At 42.8% G+C, this 21,449-nt stretch overlaps 2 protein-coding genes across 3 annotated transcripts; one reads left to right on the top strand and one right to left on the bottom strand.

The window, feature by feature from the left end:
* Nucleotides 1-1,355: 1,355 nt before the first annotated feature.
* On the bottom strand, nucleotides 1,356-14,807 carry cops7a (COP9 constitutive photomorphogenic homolog subunit 7A). Of its 2 annotated transcripts, XR_014600504.1 has the most exons (9): nucleotides 14,713-14,807; nucleotides 10,404-10,526; nucleotides 8,208-8,283; nucleotides 7,368-7,456; nucleotides 5,803-6,005; nucleotides 4,637-4,742; nucleotides 4,234-4,403; nucleotides 2,121-2,289; nucleotides 1,356-2,006 (listed from the first exon to the last, which is right to left on the bottom strand). XR_014600504.1 is itself a non-coding variant. In XM_084053099.1 (8 exons), the coding sequence occupies exons 2-8, from the start codon at nucleotides 10,524-10,526 to the stop codon at nucleotides 1,967-1,969; spliced, it is 807 nt and encodes a 268-aa protein (XP_083909225.1). In that variant the 5' UTR covers nucleotides 14,713-14,807; the 3' UTR covers nucleotides 1,356-1,966. The 2 variants fall into 2 exon arrangements, 1 of the variants encoding a protein (XP_083909225.1); XM_084053099.1 differs by lacking the exon at nucleotides 2,121-2,289.
* Nucleotides 14,808-16,472: 1,665 nt separating this feature from the next.
* LOC311041727 (serine--tRNA ligase, cytoplasmic-like) lies at nucleotides 16,473-18,053 on the top strand (the record flags this gene model as incomplete). The annotated part of the gene is made up of 1 exon (XM_084052209.1): nucleotides 16,473-18,053. One exon carries the CDS (start codon nucleotides 16,473-16,475, stop codon nucleotides 18,051-18,053), a length of 1,581 nt encoding a protein of 526 aa, XP_083908335.1.
* Nucleotides 18,054-21,449: the final 3,396 nt, after the last annotated feature.

The raw sequence follows: 21,449 nt of genomic DNA on the forward strand, positions 1-21,449 counted from the left end.
TATAACTAAAATCTACTGTAAAATGACACGGATGCTTTCCCGGATTTAATGGGTTAAGAGGGGTTAGGATGAATAAGGAAGCTACTGCAACCTGAAACATTTCCTTATCTCCATACCTCATTCGCATTTGCTGCGCCTCAAAAAGAGATAACGGTGTGCAGAGCAAGGATTTCCTCTGTGTGCCGTTTTTCATACAAATGTCAATACAGCTGATGAGTGAGAGAGGCGGAAAAGGCCACTTGAGTGCATCGTGATTCTTCGGCAGGCTTGATGCAAGTGTTTCCATCTCCTCCGGGCATCTTACTAATCAATTAAAGTAATTGATTGGCCGGACTCCACTCTTAAAGTTTTAACGACTGCCTGGTTATGAGGCGCAAACCAGTTGACGCTGCAGCTCCGATCTATAAACCATCACAGGCGAGAGAGTGGCAAACACAACGCATAAACTGGGCATGCAACACATGCGTCTTGCAACACACACACACACAAAACTCTCCCAGCACGCCTTCTCTGTCCGTGTCAAACACTCTGAGGTGTACATCTGCTCAAATTCACAGGTCACATCTGCTGACAACGGGGCAATCCGTGAAGCACTAAAGCTCAGTCACACCGACTGAAATTAACACCGCTATTTATAGAGAGAGGAAGCGGGAGACAAGTGAAGGAATGGGGGGGGGGGGGGGGGGGGGGGGGGTAAGGAAATAGGGAGGTAAACGAGGGGGTAGGAAGCTGGGGTTGGACCAGAGAGGGAGAGTGTATAAAATAGGGTTAAATGTAAGAGGCTCATAATTTCCCTGTCTCTGGCCTTGTCTTTACCGGTGAGCTAATTGCCACCATTAATGTCATCCAGGATAGATGCAGAGACAGGAGAGAGAGGGTGGTGACACAGAACAGACACACCAGAGCGGAGGATGAGAGGGGGATAGAGATTGATAAGGGCATGCAAGACCACGGCAATTTTGAGCGCAAGATGGAGGGATAAGGGAAGGTGACAGTTGTGCGCTTGTAAATCAACTATGTATGCCATTTGTCGCACGACTTAAGTAGTCTATGGGGCTTAAGTGATTAGCATTGAAGGAGAAGCTCTGGCCAAAACATACCGATATGAAATATGAATGCGCTGCCCTGTGTGAGTGCGTTTGTGTGTGTGTGTGTAATGTGTAACCATGCCGCTTGAACACAGGGGAAGTCTGGGCTCTATAATACATTAGTCTCTTCGGGGAGGTGCCCTAATTAATGGCTTGACCTCCTAACGGATAGCCCCCCCGCCCCGAGTTAACATTTAGCGGCGCACCCTCCAGAGACGCACTTTGATGTGCGCTTAATAGAAAAATATGAAGCCAGTGACAGAGCCATTAAGTACAGGGGCTTTATTTCACATCCTGGTTTTTATACATATCTCACCTCAGCAAAGAGAAAGAAGAAAAGAGAAAAGAAAAATATTACAACTGAACAAGTATTCACACTGAAGCGAAACAAAGCGGCCTTTTAAAATGATTCAGATACAAACATACCCATCAAAAACACCCACCCCCTACTGCTATTGTGGCTTTTAAATGTCTCCTGGTCAAAGACTAGCGATTCTCCAGATGACACAGGTTGTGGAGCTGTTCTACTTGTCTGTCATTCTGTGTACACGTTGGAAAGGCTATTTTTTTATGTATACTATTTGTCTGTGAGGGCAACTGCATAAGTATCCGCTGTGTGTGTGTGTGTGTGTGTGTGTGTGTGAATCCATCTGATTGAGATACAGAGTGAGTTAGACAGAGAGGGAGGAACTAATGACTAGTAAGTTCCCGGAGAAGTGTCCCTTGTCCTTTTTGCACAGTGGGTGTGCGTCTGAACATCGGTCACATTTATCAGTTTTAACCCGTCCATCCATCAGGATGAACGGTGGTCTGTCCCTTAATTGGTGAGTGTGTCCGTTCCACCAGTGGACTCATCTCCGGGTTTCTCTTAAAAATCTTCAGTTGGACTTGGACCAGATCTTCCCACTGCCGCGCAGCCTGGATGGGGCGGAAACCACAGAAAGCCATGCATAGTTTAGCGAGACGAAATCAGAGTGTTTGTTTACTTAACATCATTACAAGTACCATGTTCTGCCAACAGTTTGTTTTCACCTTTTACTAAAGGCACTAAGTGGGGTTTAATTTGGGGACGGGGTACAGTAGAGTGTGCAGAGGCGGATGTGGGACGGGGTAGAGTGGGATGTGAGGTGCTTCTCAAAGAGATACGTCTTCAGACCACAACAGAAGATGTTGTCCTGCAGAGGCGTCATTTCAGAAAAAACTAGAGGGGTGGCAAAAAAAAACAAAAAAAACGTGACGCAGCAGGCTAAATTTAGCACACAAGACAACATGTGTCTTTATAACACTGTTTATAAAGATTTTATATTTTCAAACTCATTCTGTATTACCAACATGACATTGACATGGGGTGATATAGCATACAAATAGTTAAGTCTAAACCTGCTATGAGGCAATACCACCAAGATATCCCAAGGCGAGATTAGTTGCAGAACATTCCATATAAAACGTGCATATAGAGCACTGAACAACATACTGTAGTGTAGGCTACCGTAGAATATACACTTGCACAAGTCACGGCGACACACAGCTGGAGGTGGAGAAAATACAAAATATGCGTAAAATAAATGACTTTTAGTTTAAATGTGAACTCCAGGAGGTGGCAACACCTCTTTTCCTGACTGCAGCAGAAAGGACAAGCCACCACAGATGACCCAAAAAATATAACCTGCTGCCATTTTAATTCCAATCCATTTACAGTTACAGAGATTATCTTGTCCTACATAGATTACAATTCGTCTTAAAGGAGCACTTCACCCACTTTCATTTACTTTCTCTACATAATTGGTTCTCAATTGGTAGGCAGGTTTCTGAACTGTCCACAGCCTACCTCTAAGACAGAGTGAGTAACCAGAAATGGTACCATCTTATAATCAGCATTAGCAAGGACCAATTATATGAAGATATGGTTGAAAATGGGTGACGTGCTCCTTTAAACCATAATTAATTTGATCATCTTGGAACATCAAGTGTTTACTGTTCTGAGTGATGCTTATTATGGGAATTAAAAGCCTGTGTGCTCTTATCAACAACCCGGTCAAAAAGACAGAAAATAATCAGAACTTTCTATGCAGTGATGAGGACAACAAAAGCCAAACAACTCGACAGTCAAAACATTTAATTGAATCACCAGAATGGGAAACAGTTCTTTCAGGTAAAACGCAAACCTAGTTTGTGTATATCCAGTGACATCCAGAACAGATGTGAGATTCACGCTTGGTAATTGCCGCTGGATAAAAGTGTAATAGAGAGAGATCGACCCTGATGGCAGGGGTTACTGTACCACTGCAAAGCATGCCGAGTGTCTCATAATGAAGCGAGGCTATGCGGACACACGCCTGCATAAACCACTTATGGTGGCAGCTGGCTTTTTAATGTTTATTTGTGGTTGAATTGACATTGCACTCCAAGAGCACATCAAGCTAAATGGCTCTAATCCAGTGTCTGGGCCCGCGGTCTTTATCGAGCTGTCACTGTTGATTCATGTTGCCTTTTGTTTTCGTTTTGCAATTTTGAGACACGTAGGAATAATGAGAGGTGTCTGGCCTCAGACTTCCACAGAAAATCTGATTTGGCACTGAATTGACATTATGCAATGAAGCCTGACACAACAGGTAGTTTGACCGAGGCCAAGGTCAGCGATGCGTTCCAATCGTGCTGCCAAAGCTTCATTTATCCCATTAAGACCTGAGGCCGCTTCTAAACATTTTCTAAATCCTAACAGTTTTTCAGAAAAAAATATAAAAATGTTTTTGTCATGATTTTTCAAAAATAGCAGATCTACAAGCTCATAGCGTGGCACCGAGTGCCGCGCTATGAGCTTGTATATCTGCCATTTTTGAATAGCCAAAGAAATATAAAGTGACAAAGATGCGTTCCAGGTCTTAATGGGTTATACAGTTCGTCACAGAACTGCTCTTCAATGTAACAATGCATCATGACATTTTTATTTAGTTTGCACAGGCAGTGTACAGAACAGTGTGTAGATTATGCGTTTCGGCACAATGCTTGCTTTTATACAGTGCAAATGGAAACACTTTCCAACTTTTCTAGAACATGCACCCAGTAAAAAAAAAAGAAAATCACTAGAACAAACTTGAGTAGCGCTCACATTCTCTTAAGCTATATTCTTTCTCATGATACCTACCCTTTGACCTTTGAACTCTTTTTGCCTGGTTGCCTTGGTTCCTGAGAGGAGGCGGGGTCCCGTGGCTCGGCTGGCTGGTCTGCATCCTGATTGGAAGCGGCACCGGCGGGGGCGGGGCCGGAAGACGGCGAGGCAGAGCTGGCCTTTAACGTTTTCTGTAGATTAGAAACCTGAGGGAGAAGAGAATGAGGGACATGATGCTTTATTACAGTGTGCCCTCAAACCATTAGTAGAGGAGAGGGAAAAAAGAGGCAATTTCAAGTTGGGAAGCAAAGTGAAATACCATGAGTAGCTTGGGGCAAAAAAAAAAAAAAGGAAAAAAAAGAATGATCAGGGTAGAGAGAAAATCCAGCACTACATCAAGTATTTCCTCTGGGGGACAAAGTTGAAAACAGGAACTGACCTCTGTCTCCACCTGGACCTTGACCTTCAGCTGGCTCTCTCTGTACTGGTTCGCTCTGGACACCTGCTCCTCAATGCCACATAGCACCGCCTCACACCCCGTGCACCTGATATGGGGGGGGGGCAGAGAAAGACGGATGCTAAACTTGCGTCATAATAGGCGAAAATTGGGTGAACATTCTGTGAAAGTAGCAGATGTACAATGGAGTATATAGGGATTAAAGTGGTAAACCTAGTGGCCATTCATGTACAGTAGGTTCTCGTCAAAGGGAGCGAGTTATCTGTGTCGAGTTCTTGAGCTGTTGGCTGCAAGTAATATCAAAGCCATTTCATTGTGCTTTTGTATACCCGTATCATCCAACAACAGCCTTTCACTTGTTGTATTCTTAAGACATGAAAGTAAGCCTACTTAGCGCTTGGAATTATGTTTTTATATTTATTTTCTATTTGCTCCCAAGTCCGTTTAACACTGCCAGGGTTGCAGCTCAAGGAATAAGGCTAGAAATGTCATACATGCCATAAGAACACATCTTAAGAAACACATTAATTACATTTTTAAGGCTTTAGTGTCTAAATCAGTCTCTGTAGTAGGATGATATGGGTATATAAAAGCACAATGAAATGGATTTGGTATTTCTTGCAGCCAACAGCTCACGGCTCAAGAAGCTGACACAGATAGCACACTCTCTCGGGCAAGAATCTTTACCTCTTACATACATAAAGGTGATATTAAGCCTATTAATTTACACATTGACACAGTTGGCATTTACTTGCCAGCTGTCCTTCCACCATTTGGCAGCTGCAACCGTGTTGCTTTTAGCCTAGATTATGCATTTGAATTTTGCATTTTTCTAGTATTATAGTTTGCTGGTTTTGTTTGTGAAATATGCTGCTCTGCTGACAGTAGATCTGTCCATGTTTGCGATTGGTGATATGCTACCAAAATGGCCCCTTTTATGTAAAACCCTAATCCTGGGTACATTGAACTTTCTTCATAGTACAGGCCCCAGTTCCTCTCTCTTACACACACACACACACAGGTTCCTGACCAATCGTGTTGACCATGTAGGCTACACAAATCCTGATGAAGACTTTGTTGGCCTATGCACACACACACACACACACACACACACACACACACACACACACACACACACACACACTGACCACTCTTGCAGTGTGTTGACTATGCTGGGGAGCTCGTTGGGGCCCAGGTCTCTGCCGACGCTGCAGTCCACCTCCACCTGCTGGTTGCGCTGGTCCAACTTGCCCTGGATGATGTCGCAGTACACGGCATCAATAAGCAGGTCCTCCAGTTCACGCACGTTCTTCAGCTCCAGCTGCTGCAGCAGCAGAGAGTAAGGCAGGCACTGGAAAAATTGGGAAGCACAAGTGAGTGAGTGTACACACACACACACACACACACACACACACACACACGTCAGATACAAACATGGACATACCTACACACACACACACACGGCACGAACAGAAGAGTGTGCACATAATCGCCGGCGTTCGCATGCCATACAAAAAGTGACATGATGAGACTATAATCTCCATCCGCTCTTTATTGCCTCGGTAAACAGGCAGAGAATTCGATTCCATTCCGAGGGGTCCGCGGGAAAATGAAAAAACTGTTACAGTGAAATTGCTCATTTGCCTAAATGTCACTGTGAGAGAGAGCAAGAGAGGGAGAGAGCCGAATGGGATGTGGTGGGATGGGGTTGGGTAAGGGGGGGGGGGGGGGTATTGTAGGAAAGACTTTGAAATTTAATAAGCTCTTATTGGGGCAATTAAGGAATACGAGTCTACATGCATGGTACGGTAAAGATGTGGTGTTCAGAACAGCACAGAGGACAGGAAGGGGGAAGGCAGGCCGCCGGTGGAGAGGCTAGATTAAAGGTGATGCGAGGAGACAGAGCTGGGGAGAATAAATGAATCAATTATTAAAGAGAGGAAGAGAAGAGAAGCGGGGGCAAGAGAAAAGAGGGAATTCAGAGAGGAGGATGAGAACAAAGACTTTTCCAGAGGAAAAAGGATGGCAGATGATCTGAGTGTTTGAACAGAGGATAGAATAGGTGCTGATAACGAGGAGATCTGAGAAAGGACACACGAGAAGGAAGTAAGACGCGTGCCGTTTCTTTTTTTCTCTAAGACACTCTTCTTGACAGGGAAGGTTAGTCCGTCGCCATGGTTCCAATCAAGCCGATACCAAAATAGCCGAGAGCACCGACATCATAAGCTTGAGCTCACAAGAACTCCTTTCCTTTAATTTGAACGGTAACACAAAGCCTTATGAAGCCTGCTTCATAAGGCAACATACAGTAGATGCCTAGTGCCTACATCATTAATAACGATGCCTTTCATTAGCCACATACTGTAGGGATTTGATGTGTGCTTCCGCTGGGAAAACGAAGACTTATTCTCTGACAACCATAAAGGAAAAGAAAGAAAACTAAATAAAAACCCAAAACGCACCATTCATATAAAAAAAGAGTTTAGATGAGATTTATAGATTTTCTGTGAGAAACACTTCCCACTCAGACAGAAAATGAAGACATTAACTTACTGTTTACACCTAGAGGCAGTTGGCTTATTCTTATATGCTCTGAGTATTTTTAGTGTCTCAAGGACATTTTGACAGGGCTGCAGCGATGATTGAACCTCAAAAGAACCCTTTCCATTATCGAGGCCTGTCACTCAAACCGCTGGCCCGTTCTGGTGCCTACCTTGAGGTTGGACGCCAAGCTGATGATGGACAGGTGGCGAAGCTTGTTCCTCTGTGCAGGGGTCAACTCTGGAAGAGACGCCGCCCTTTCTGGATGGGTAAAGAGGAGCAAAGAGAGAAGACAAGAGAGAAAACGGGCGAGATGTTAGGAGGTGTCGAGCTGTCATAAGTGACCGCTGTAGTACGGTGGCCATCGCTTTGAGGGATGACATTAAATAACGACGACACGCACGGGTGAGGGTGCCCATGCTGTCAGGGAGCATGGGGGCTCTCTAGTGACTAGCCGTGCCAGCAGGCCAGGAGGCAGCTCTGACAGCTCCTCTTGGGCTCCGCTACAACGCTGTTTGAAAATTAATGTGCTCCCTGTTGGCGTGATTGGGGGGGGGGGGGAGGGGGGTGTCGACAATAAAATAGGCTCTGCTCTTTTTTTTTTCCTGCGGGCTACCTTTTATTATTATTATTATTATCATCATCAGCATAAAGTTAGCTATAAATAATACCCCACCCCGAGTCCTGTTCAAGCTACATGATGCATTATATCGAGGGCCGGTTTCACTGCAGTGAGATTAGTTTGTTGTCCTTCGGGGGGGGTGCTGCCACCTCGTTTCGGTTCAACCAATTGGGTGACAGCTCATTGAGTTATGACCTGCCCCCCGCCCCCCTGTGATTGGGTCTGTAAAATTACCTGGCTGCGGTATCTCAGCAGATGCCTGCTTTTTGGTACCTCTGAGACAATGCGCCATAGAAATACAGCCAATAATAAAAAAATAAAATAAAAAATGTTCTGGAGGTCCCCACACTATTACTTATTTACACTGTTCTGCTGGTGCCACTGACATACCTTTGTAGTCACTATAGGTTCCATAAGCAAAGAGGTTGAGGAGCTGGTACACCGGGGCATGGGGACCTGTCTCCAACTGTGGTCCAGAGAGAAAGGGGAGAATAGAGAGGACAGGGAAGGGAGGGAGAGGGCAAGAGAGATAGGGAGTGGGCAGGGAGAAGAAAGAGAAGGAATGGAGGGAGGGAGGGGGAGAAATACAGCCAGAGTCAGTTGAAGAAAGGATGGTTTTATCTTTTGACCACCATGTTCGATTCTGAGGATGACTCTGGTTGAGAGAACTTAGAGAGAGAGTGAGTGTGTGTGTGTGTGTGTGTGTGTGTGTGTGTGTGTGTGTGTGTGTCCCAAGGTAATGTGTGTGAAAGGAGAGTATCTATGTATAAGTCTGTTTGAGTCTAACTCTGAGAGAAAGTATATATGTGTGTGTGTGTGTGTGTGTGTGTGTGTGTGTGTGTGTGTGTGTGTGTGTCTCCCAAGGTAATGTACTGTATGTGAGAGGAGTGTATTTATGTACAAGTCTGTTTGAGTCTGAGAGAAAGTATATCTGGGACACGAGGGATAATGTGAATATATACAGTATGTGTGTGGTAGGGGTCAACCAATTTTTTCTAGGGCTGATACCAATACTGATCAAAGAGACCAATAACCGATATTTGGAACTAGGGATTTAATGGTATGAAATTCACAGTACAGTATCCAACAATACCATAATGTTAAATACAGTGTACGTTATTTTACAGTATAGAAAAGTAATTGAGTTTTCTAATTCTTTTGTGTGATATGTCCCATTGAAAATAAAACATGCTTTGTTGAACTTCTCGGCAGCTATATCTGTTGGGAGGACTGGCTGAGACTGTCACTTAATAAGAATTGCTGGTCCACCTCCTCAAGGTCAATCTACCTTGAGGCCAGGCTAGCTCATTAGACCGTTTGCTCTGTCTATTTGGGATTATTTTGGGTTTAAACCAGATACAAACAGAGCCCATGGATATCACGTGGGCGATTTGCAAGCTTTACAACTTCTACAAGAGAGTTGCACCAGTGAAGGAGTCTCAAACCACAGAACTTAAGGTGCATTTATTCACAGACAACTAAACTAAACTAAACTGTACACACAGTAGTTTACTGGAGCCATGATTGGTGCATTCTAGGCCGGCCCCTTGAAAATGTACAATTTGGTTCGTAGAACCCACAGTCGAAGGAGATTCTTTGGTTTGAGCAGTGTTTTGTTTAGTTTTTCTGCCTATTGATTTCTTCTTATTTTGAAATCTGCCCCATTTTCTAGAGGAAATACTATTTCTAATGAAGCTGTCTCGATCCTAGTCGGAAATAAACAAAAGAACGTATGAACTGAAAACACCGAATGTACACAGTGTGTAAGTGCATTTTCTTTCAACCTCCGCAGCAGAAAGTGAGTCGTTTTATCTCATATTGGCTATTTGAGCCAGACTATAAAACTGTACTTTTCAGAGAGTGGTTGCTGCGTGTGCATGCATCACTTTAAATTGGCTTTTTAACCATTTTATTTGCAGATTCCGATAATTACACAAATGATGAATATTACAGCCGATAATACACTCGACCGATAATGGGTCGACCCCCAGTGTGTGAGACAGAGAGAGAGAGAGAGAGATCGTGGTGTGTGTATTTGTATGACAGAGAAAATGGAGAGTGCGTGTGAGCAGTGGTGGAAAGTAACTAAGTACATTTACTTAAGTACTGTACTTAAGTACAATTTTGAGGTATTTGTACTTTACTTGAGTATTTCCAATTTCCAATACTTTTACTTCTACTCCACTACATCTCAGAGGAAAATATTGTACTTTTACTCCACTACAATTACTTGAAAACTGTAGTTACTAGTTACTTTTAGATATAAATTATGATATCACGAAACATACATTAACCACTTTAGCCCTATTTTATACCTAGGCTATTTTCAAATATTTTTGTACTTTTACTTTTGGTACTTTAAATACATTTTGATGCCAATACTTCTGTACTTTTACTCAAGTAAATTTTGAATTCTGGACTTTTACTTGTAACAGAGTATTTTTATATTGCAGTATTGGTACTTTTACTTAAGTAAAGAATTTGAGTACTTTTTCCACCACTGCGTGTGAGATTGTGTGTGAGAGTAATAGTGAGTGTGTATGAGACTGAGATTATGAATGTATGTGTGTGTGTGTGGTACTGCACCTCTCTGACATTGGGCAGCTCCAGGATGTCAGAGAAGACGTAGAGGCCTGGAGTCTCCAGCAGAGAGCTGATAGCCTGGGCCAGAGCCGGGCCAGACAGAGACAAGAGTTGCTCCACCTCCATCTGACACCAGGGGGGGTAAACAGGGGGCAGAGAGAGATACACCATAATGGCTTAAGATTGTATCAGCATTCAGCATTGTACGGCTAACCTACCAGAGAGGCTAGATGGAAATGTTGGACCATAGAGCAGTGGTTTTCAACCTTTTTCTTGCCAAGGACCGCTAAATTGATATACATTTGGCCGCAGACCCCCCCATCTGAAAATGTTTGGTGCCAGGGACCCCAAGAAGCAGAATTAAAACATGATTGCTTTAAGAAAATAAATATTCAAAGATTTGCACACATTTTCACGATTTTTCAAAAAATAGCATATCTACGAGCTCATAGCACGGCACTCGGTATGCCGCGCTATGAGCTTGTAAATCTGCTATTTTTGAATAGCCAAAAGCTATGTGGTTAAAATGACGCTATTTTCACTGGGGAACTAATTTCACTGGGGACCCCCTGGTACCCCCCCTCCCCCCAAGGACCGCTGGTGGTCCCCGGACCACTGGTTGAGAACCACTGCCATAGAGAATAAGGTGGGGAAAATATTACAAATATTTTCATTGTATTCATTTCAAAAATACATGTTTAAACTTGATTGGTATAAATTTGGTATTTCTGTTTGCTTTCCACCACGTGCTTGTTGAGTTTGTTGAAAAAACATGTTTATTTCCATACTTTGGGGAAGAAGAAATAACCTTTTAAATTAGCATATTAGAGAAATGTATCACAGAAGAGCAGAATCAGAATCAGGATCATCTTTGGTTGAAATTCGTTTTTGTGCAAGCTCCGTCGTTTTGATTGTTTCCAGAAAGAAAATAAAGAAGAGGGTTGGGGGGACAGGGGGTCAAGAAAAAAAAGGAAGGAATCAAAAAAAGAGACAAAGTATCTACATATTTACACATAGCATATCCATCCAAACATTAGAGTAAGAGAGTAAGCCATCATGACCAAGCAGGAGGTTGAACATAATGGTTGTTGATGGCCATTCCGATTACTGTGGCAACTTAATCTGTGACCACACTTCCATTAGAGACAGAAAGAGTACTATACTTAGTAGACCGGACATCAGAAGTGTATCATATTGGACACAACAGGAGACAGTAAGGACATTCATACTAGGTCAGTGTATTCTTAACTCCTACAATACACCTTTAAGGTCTTGACTAAATTAAATGATTGTAAAAGTAGATTGTACATTTAAAAGAATACATTAGGTTATCACAAATCAACCCACAATTTAAGTACTCAATGGTATTAATGTATTTAGATGTTATTAGTATTGTGCAACCCAAGTGCAGACAAATCTAATTGCAATTACATCATTCTAAAACATTTCAGCAATTACTTTAAGTAGCCTATTCACCTTTACCCTGCTTCTTTGTCAGTTTCACTCTTTAATAATGTTTTATTGTATTTGAACGTTTTCTTAAAATGGGAGATTCCATGAAATGCCAGTCTACAATCCATGAATTCTCAATTGAGGAGTATATCGATTTACTGGGACACCACTGACATGTGTGAGTAATAACTTTTTCATGCTTTCCAAGCCACTGAACAACCACTAATGCCCTGCAGAAAAAGACACTGGAAAAGGAAAAGGATCAGCCCCAGACCTTAGCTTCTTAGACTATTAGACAGCACTAAAACAGATAAATGCACCAGAGAAACATTAAGAGCCGCTCGACCAAACCAACTCTTTCCATTATGTAAATTTTCACCTTAAAATTGCCCTGATGTCCACTAAAGTTTACATGCTGTCAAATGTAGTGGATGGCAGACAATGTACAAAAACATTTAATTAATAAAATCGAAATGCCAAGATGTTTTTGTCCCTCTTCAAAATAAAGAAAGTCACAAGAAACCCTAAACTGGAATATGCAAATTTTTCTTGCTAATCTCCACTGTGCTACCAATAATAATAACACAAATAAAAATAAATAAATATAACTTAAAGAAGAAAGAAAAAGATTACTTGTAAAATAATAATATGCAAATTAAGTTATCTAGACTTACTCCATGAATAGGCTACATATTACAACAAGCAGCTCCACAAGTATACAACATTCTGATAAATACACAAGGATGGTACACCCATCTCTTTTTGCATCTAAAGAGCCTCAAAATGTTTTGTCAGTGTGAGGGTTTTCTTTCTGTTTACTGAACTATTATGCTGACCTCTTGCACTTGGCTCACTCTTTGGTAAACCTTGAGTCAAGAGCGCATACTTTCCTAGGCCCCTATGAGCTTGAGCACAGCCTCAGACAGGGCCCTCTTGGGTTGTTCAGGGCATCCAGGCTTTTGCAGCCCAGGCAACTAAGCTTTGTTATGATGCTGTCATTTTTATCTTCTTTTTGTAAAGCCCTTTATAACTTTGTTCCAAAAAGGGCTATACAAATAAACGTTGTTATTATTGTCGTACACAACAGACAGTGTGTCAGTAAAGCCCATATGATTATCAAAGACTGCAGCAACTCCAACCCTGAACTGTTTCAGATGCTACTATCTGGCAAGCGGTAAAGCAGCCTTGAGGCCCGGAAAAGCAGGCCCAGACATTTTTTTCCTTCAGCAACCAGGCTTATGAACAATGGACAGTGGACACCAACTCTGCCTGTCACAACCACACACACACACACACACACACACACACACACACACACAGTGTATGTAGGCAAACAACTGCATACACAAATGAAAATGTATTCATCTGGATACATTTTCAGAACACAATCAGAGACATATTAATAACGGCCCTAATACATTTATTTGTAACACTTTATATTTGCCACAAATCTGAACGTGCTACATTGCATAAAAGTCAAGAAAATATATAAATAATAATAAAAAAGAATAAACGGCCTACAGGGTTGGCTGCCAGTAACAGCCTGTAATATTTCTCATCTATTTAGAACACAGTCTCAAACCCAAACTGCTCAATTGGAAATGCTCTTTTGGCTAACAGTGGACTGGAAACGTTGTGGATTACACTGGGCAGCTCCAATGCGTGAATGGCTGAGAAACCCTTTCCCTAATATCATCCTGGAAGACACCAACCCCATTAAGGAGGAAATGCTTCACTGGCTGAGAGTGATAACTCTGAATCATACAGTAAGAGTGGTAGTTGTTTAGTGAGACCAGGAAAATATTTAACTTTGCTTTATGCCATCGCAGTCAGCACCAATACAGAAGCTGGAATCCTGTTGCTGTTAGTTTTGCTTTGTCCCAAACTCACAATAAGTACATTATTAATTTCATTATTTACTATTATCATACTCAATCATAATATTGGGAGACAGATGAAAGTCTGAATGCCAGTGCATGATAAGAAAAATAGTGTCATATTGATACAAACAACATTTGCATTTGGTGTAAAAGAGAGTGGACGAGCATTACAATAATATAGATTAGATGTAATCCAAGTCCACATAAATGAATAATCAAGAATTGTGCAGGCGACAGGGGTGCTTACTGTATATAAATATACAGAGGAATACTGTGTAAGTAACATTTATTTTCAATTCCACCACAAATCAGTACATGTAACAATGTGAAAAGAGAGTAGTCATTCTTCTGCAGGCAGAAATTCTACCTTTAAAATTTGAGTTTAGTATTATTCATATAGCTCTGTAGTGTACGACCAAATCAATCTTCAAAGAGCATTTGTGGCAGGACTCCAAGACGGTCATTTCATTTTCATTTTCATAAGCTAATGTGTGAAGTTTGATAAATAAAAACAGACCATTGCAATAAGTGCTCACAGATGGTCAAGAAGAGCCACAGGACGTTGAAGTCAAATTAAATGGGACGTTGTATGACTCAGTGAGTGTTGCTGAGCCAAATTCCCTGCCCGGTGGGTGCTAGTGGGAAATATATCTTTTGGCAAACGGTACTGAAATAAACGACTTCAACAGAAGAACATAAAAAGACACGTAGCAGCAAAAGGCTAAGAGGTACCAAACCCACACTCCCACAGCCACAGAAAACATGTTAGTCGTGCATATGAATGTGTCATGCATGCTACCTAGCCCGGTGGCTAACAAGTACCGCAAGGCTTGAGCCAAAAGGCTGGGCCTCTTCTCCTTTTAAGCCTTTCTAGCAACAAAATGCACACCATTGTATCGTACGAACAACTGTTAATAGTGGCTCGAATGCACATTTTATTCAAAATAATACAAATAATGCAGAGAGGACAACGTTTTTACCTTATTCTGTCTGTTTGTGGTTGATAGCCTCTTATCTCGGTGGCTCAGTTCCGCTGTCACGACGGTCACAGCAGCACGTTTGACAACAACAGAGCGTGCTCTCCGATTGGGCTAAAGTGGAAAGTGGGCGGGGTATGTTAGCTGCCAGTCAGGGGGATACTGGGAACAGCGCCTCCCAGCGGTGATGTTGTCGACTGTACTCTGTACTGTCAGCTTTGGTACTTGTAAACCACACAGTGACAGGGAGGGAATGAGAAAGTAAAATAATGCCAGTGTATAGTGAAACTGAGTGGTTATGAAGTAGAGCTGTGCAGATAAAATGTTTTTTATTCCTTGCGGGGGATTTGTGTATTGGCTACCCTGTTACACTAATTTAGCCTAAACAGTAGACCTACCGCTCTCTTCTCTGCCATTCGTATTTACAAAAACAACTGGCAAGGCTGTATCAATAAGTATTTAGACAATATAGACATTGTATGAGTATTGACGTTCCCCAGCTGTTGAATGTTCATCAATTAGCTCAGCAGTTTGTTTATGCTGTCATCATCCTGCATCAAAATAAACATTTTAAATGCACTCAAGAGAAGACCTGATTTACTGTCAACACCACGCGTTGGAAAAGCTTCACACCATATCCCTCACTGGCAGTTATTTGTTGTTCGGTTGCCTTTAGGGGGTCCCTGGAACAAAATATTTGAGATGGGGGTCCGCGGCCAAATTCATATAATTTTGGGGGTCCTTGACATGAAAAAGTTCGAGAAGCACTGGACTAGAGTTCATGCAGTTTAGAGTTCATGCAGTCTCTGATCTTTCACTTCGTAAGTTGCCCTCGATAAGAAATGGGCTTAAATGCCTAAATTATACAGCTTAAGACATCTCTAATGGCTTATTGTAAACTGCACATCTGGGCCCCTGTCTAAAACACATCCATTTCTAATGACTGCATGAAATCTGGTATGCGTACAGTACAGCCCACACTATTGCAATCGAGTCTACAATGGCTCTTCATTTGTCTCCATAAATATTCATCCTTCACTTTGTGTGAGTATTCATTCCCTCTCATGTACATAAATCCTCCTTCATTTCTAGTTTCCAGACTTTCCAGTTATTGTTTTGTTTTTCAGTTCTTTGGTGATTGGTGATCCTGTCAAGCTGAATGACCTCCATTTGACAGAGACAGACATGTTTGTAGATGTGGTCATACAACACATCAAACCACGTCTTTGGCTGGCTGTCTTAACACATCACAATTCCACAAAGCATTCTGCTCCATGCTTTGCTACTGACTGACGGTTGTCTGAACTCCATTCATCCCAGGATGTGCATGTACGCACACACGCACACATGCAAGCTCGCAAAGAAGCATGCACACGCTTATTGAGCTCTGGTCTGACGTCGCAACAGAAACCATTGCCTAACAACAGCGATTTGCGCTGATCCGTTGCCTAACGACACCTGTCTAGTCCTTATATGGCATATTTGCAGATATGCTGAAAATGGGCATGTCCATATTGGTACATCATATGCCAACAAACACTGATGTCAGACATGTCCAGTCCATATATGGTCAATGATCATATCTGTGTGCCCGCCAGACACCTGCTGGTGATGTCACGGCTGGTGATGTCACAGCTGGTGATGTCACGGTACATGACCAAAGGACCTACATCTGCCCCCAGACCTCACAGCATCCATTTTGAACAACAAAGACACACCAGGTACGAAGACAGAGGAAATAATCAAGAGCCAAGCCAGAAACGATGGTGCTAGATTTGGACCTGTTTCGGACCGACAAGGGCAACGATCTAAAGGTCATTCGTGAGAATCAGACAAAGAGATTTAAAGATGTTACTCTAGTGGACAAACTTGTCGACGCAGATACAAAATGGAGAAAATCTCGCTTCGAAGTAGATAAGGCCAATAAGGCCAAGAATCTCTGCAGCAAGTGCATTGGACAGAAGATGAAGAAGAAAATGGAGTCGGATGTTGGAGTTGTTGGAGAGGATGATTCCTTACCTGAAGAAGCACAGAATCTAGAGGCGCTGACGGCTGAAACCCTATCAGCGCTGACAGTCACCCAGATCAAGCAGGTGTGGGGGCTGGCGGACGAGGCGATGCAGAAAAACAACAGCGAGATGATAAGGCTGGAGGCAGAGCGCTTTGAGTATCAGAGAGAGATCGGTAACCTCCTGCACCATTCTGTACCCATCAGCAACGACGAGGACGCAGGCAATGTGGTGGAGCGTACCTGGGGAGACTGCAGAGCCCAGAGGAAGCACTCCCATGTGGACCTGGTGGTCATGATCGACGGCTTTGATGGAGACAAAGGAGCCGTCGTGGCTGGCAGCAGAGGCTACTTCCTGAAAGGGCCCTTGGTTTTCCTCGAGCAGGCTCTGATCAACTACGCCCTCAGGATCCTTCACGGTAAGAACTACACCATGCTCTACCCGCCCTTTTTAATGAGGAAGGAAATCATGCAGGAGGTGGCCCAGCTGAGCCAGTTTGATGAAGAGCTTTACAAGGTGATTGGAAAGAGCATCGAGAAGAAGTCAGAAGACAACGACACGGATGGAAAGAGCATCGAGAAGAAGTCAGAAGACAACGACACGGATGAGAGGTACCTAATTGCCACCTCGGAGCAGCCCATCGCTGCCTTCCGGAGGGACGAATGGCTCAAGCCTGAGGACCTTCCCATTCGCTATGCAGGACTCTCCACCTGCTTCAGAAAGGAAGCGGGCGCCCATGGCAGAGACACCCGTGGCATCTTCAGGGTGCATCAGTTTCAGAAGATTGAGCAGTTTGTGTTGGCCTCTCCGGATGACAACAAATCGTGGGAGATGTTTGATGAGATGATTGCAACGACAGAGGAGTTCTACCAGTCATTAGGAATCCCTTATCGCATCGTCAACATTGTCTCTGGGGCCCTAAATCTCGCAGCCAGTAAGAAGCTTGACCTTGAGGCCTGGTTCCCAGGTTCCAAAGCGTTCAGGGAGCTGGTGTCCTGCTCCAACTGCACCGACTACCAGGCCAGACGTCTCCACATTCGCTATGGACAGACCAAGATGGACAAGACGAAGTTTGTTCACATGCTGAACGCGACCATGTGCGCCACAACACGTGTGATGTGTGCCATCCTAGAGAATTACCAGACAGAAGATGGCATTGTCATTCCAGAGAAGCTCAAGGACTTCATGCCCCCCGGTATGACGGAGATGATTAAGTTTGTGAAGGCCAGCCCCATTGAGCAGAAGGCTAAGAAACAGAAGGATGGAGGAATGAAGAAGCAGGGAGGAGACCACGGCCTGCAGGATGCGATGGAGAACATGTCTGTCAATCACTAAAATAAAAGGAGTGCAGTAATTAAGTAAAAAAAAAATATTCGCAATAAAAAAAACATTACATCCTTGGTTTACTAGCACCGTGCACAAGAACTTTGGCACTAGACAACTCAAGCTCCTCTTCCAGATGCATTTGCCCTATAGACATGCCGTAAAAATGATGAATGAGAAATATTCAGAATCCAATGGGTCTGGAATTGGATATTTATCAAGGCTACTATATGCATCTCAAAATTCAACAATACAGTACATCCTCGTCTCGCAGGTAATGCTGACTAACAGGGCTCTAGTAAAACTGCATAAGCTAATCACCTGTGTGCAGTACAGTACAGACAGTACATAAACATTGACAAAAGGCAACCCATTTCATCCAATAGCTCCTGGACTCCCCCAGAATCCTGTTTGTGGACTTCAACTCTGCTTTCAACAACAGCTCTGCTCTAAGCCAAGCTCACCCAGCCGAGCATCCACCTTGCACACTGATTCCCTGACAGACAGAGGATGCAGAATGTGAAACTAGATATGCTTGTCTCTGACGCTGGACTGACCGCTGCAGGGCTGTGTACTCTCTGCCCTGCTCTTCTGAAGCTGCATCTCGCCACCAATCTCTCGCCACCAATTGGTCAATCAGTCAGTCAACTGAAGACAGACACACACACACACACACACACACACACACACACACACACACACACACACACACACACACACACACACACACACTTATTCAAATACACACCAACAGACAGAATTATGTTCAAACCCACCACAAATTTATACCAACCCTTAAACACATAATAAACCCACTGCACACACATTTACATAAGCATTTCACATAAGCCCTTCATGCTCTCCCTCTCTCTCTCTCTCACACACACACACACACACACACACACACACACACACACACACACACACACACACACACACACACACACACACACACACACACACACACACACACACACACAATATTGGGCTATTGTGTTCCTTGGTTGCAGACGTTGGCTAGTACCCTAACCTTAGCTCACTGCTGCTTCCTGCAGAGATAGCCTCATTAAGGAACTTTCAACACCTGTGCTGGCTCGTAGGAGTGCTCTGGTGCCAGTAGGACGCCATTGCAGAGTTACTGCTGCTGCAGAGAGAGCACAAACTTCTAATGTGTTCTTGCACAACCCAAGTAGTCATTTCTCTTGTGCCTGGCTACTGGATGAGATTGTTATCTCTTTATGGCAGTGGCTGCCAAAATTGCCTTTGGTGGGTGGGGAAATAATTTAATCCTACTTTTTCCTCTATACACAAGTTTGGTTTGTTGAGTAAAGTAGCTCTTGTTAGTTTATTTGTGATTGGGAAGGTACAGTAACATTACATGCGGATACACACAAACGTGCAGATCGAAGGAAAACCTTGGGCTGAATTTCAATAAAATATAGTGTGTGGAAGGAAGTCTTTGTTCTGTTTTCTTTCAGGCCCTCTACTACTCACCTGTCCATAACTATAGTTGTGCAGTATTGAACAGTTTCTTCTGGACAGAGAAATGTCAGCTTTAGAAGCAGACAAAGGTACAGATAGCGTCAGGCAACACACATTATGATTGGTATTTGAGGGGTTTCAGGATACAGTGTAGCACAACAAAGCCTATTGCATATGCATAGCAAAAAGTGTCAGACAACTATTCTCACATAGAAAAAGAGGCTCTGAGTAAGGATGTACATTGGCCATGTTGTACAGACCATCTTGCAGCCACAGTATGATATCCAGTGCAAAACATCATGGAAATGCAGATGCATTATACCGATTACCTATTCAGCCAAAAGTGCAAGAATGTAACCCAGTTTTCAGAGTTTTGTTCATTGATGAGATGCTAATTTTGGCAAGGGGAAATGCAATGCTCACAGAGTGATTCAGTCTTGATTTGAATAAGGTGATGCACTCTACTCTGAATGGGTGGCCTAACCCTGTTACAGATAATGTACTAAAACCAGACTGGGAAAGACACACTGAACTCTAGTCTATAAAGAGTGATTGTGTAGAGTGGGGAATGTATACTGTATGTACACAATAAAACCTCAGTGTTCATTTGTATCTGTGACAGTGTACAATGTAAGGGTTCATTCAGTCACATTTGTACACTCTCAGAGTTAAATGAACACTGAGGTTTTACTGTACTGTATATGCCAGACAGGTAGATCTGGCATTCAGGTCTAGATCAGATGATTTAGCTATTTTTTACATTTTCTGAAACTTCTTTAAAGTATATGAAATAGGGCTTAAGTGGTTAAAGCCGTTGCAATGTGATGTTGTTGTTGTGAAAATTAAGGCCATTGCATGCAGCCTCTTAATCCGGACAGAGACATTGACATGCTAATGAGCACCTGGTTATTTAGAAATATTGTCAGTTCATTTTAGCAACAACAGCAAAAAAAAAAAATGCTAAAGGCAAGTTCATGGTGTTGACAATGTGTGTGGAAGAGGTGTTGATGACTAACAACACAACACACAGAAAAGGTTATGAGGCAGGCTATAACTCGAACAAATAAAAATGGGTCGCACTCAGAAATAGAAATAATATGCACTCCATATACTTAACAAGTCGAACACAAACATTTCGGCTATCCAGCTCTCATTAGTGTGTAGATAGCCAAAACGATCAACTTTTGGGATCAACTTGTGAGGCATATGGAAGAACAAAAGTCAACGTTTTTATTTCTGGGTGGCAGCTTGTGTGTGAAAATCCCAGTAGATCAGCAGTTTCTGAAATACTCAGACAAGCCTGTTTGGCATCACCAACCTTGCCATTCTGATGCTCAGTTTGAACTGCAGCACATGGCCTTGACTATGGTTACATGCTTAAATGCCTTGAGTTCATGTGATTGGCTGATTAGAAATTTGCGTTAAGGAGTGGTTGTACCTAATAAAGTGGCCGGTGAGTGTACTTGTACAGTATATCTTTTGATAATTTGACCTGTTTCTATCCTGTGTTTTTCTCCTGCTCTTACTCTATCTCTATGCTCCTCCCATCCCGTCTCACGAAAAAAAAACTACAAATGATGGAGCGCACACACACAAAAAAATAATTTCATCCACTTATTTACACCTGTAAACTTGTGATGTGACAATAAAGTAGATTCTGATTCTGATTGTAGTCAATTGGTTATTTTCCGTAAAGAGATTTGGTGTTGAGGGAAACAAGGAGAGGACCTGGTATAGGGGACCCAGGTCATCTACTGGCTTCAAGTGGTTAAGTGTTGTATGTCACTGAAGGCAGAATGAAGGGTAGGCGGCCATCTATGGGTTTTATCCAGCCAATAAATAGGTAGATTTGGGGTTGGGGCTTCTGCTGAACTGATTTGAATTTAATTACCTTTTAGTTTAATTGTTTATTCATTAGGATCCCAG

Source organism: Gymnoscopelus microlampas (genome assembly GCF_963454915.1).
Source record: "Gymnoscopelus microlampas genome assembly, chromosome: 3".
NCBI lineage: Eukaryota > Metazoa > Chordata > Actinopteri > Myctophiformes > Myctophidae > Gymnoscopelus > Gymnoscopelus microlampas.

Coding starts and splice junctions, on each gene's coding strand:
- cops7a (XM_084053099.1), bottom strand. CDS start 10,526: ATGGAGGTGGAGCAACTCTTGTCTCTGTCTGGCCCGGCTCTGGCCCAG. Junction 7,457..8,207: donor AACCTATAGTGACTACAAAG/GTATGTCAGTGG, acceptor TTACCCATCCAG/AAAGGGCGGCGTCTCTTCCA. Junction 4,743..5,802: donor GTCAACACACTGCAAGAGTG/GTCAGTGTGTGT, acceptor CCCCCATATCAG/GTGCACGGGGTGTGAGGCGG.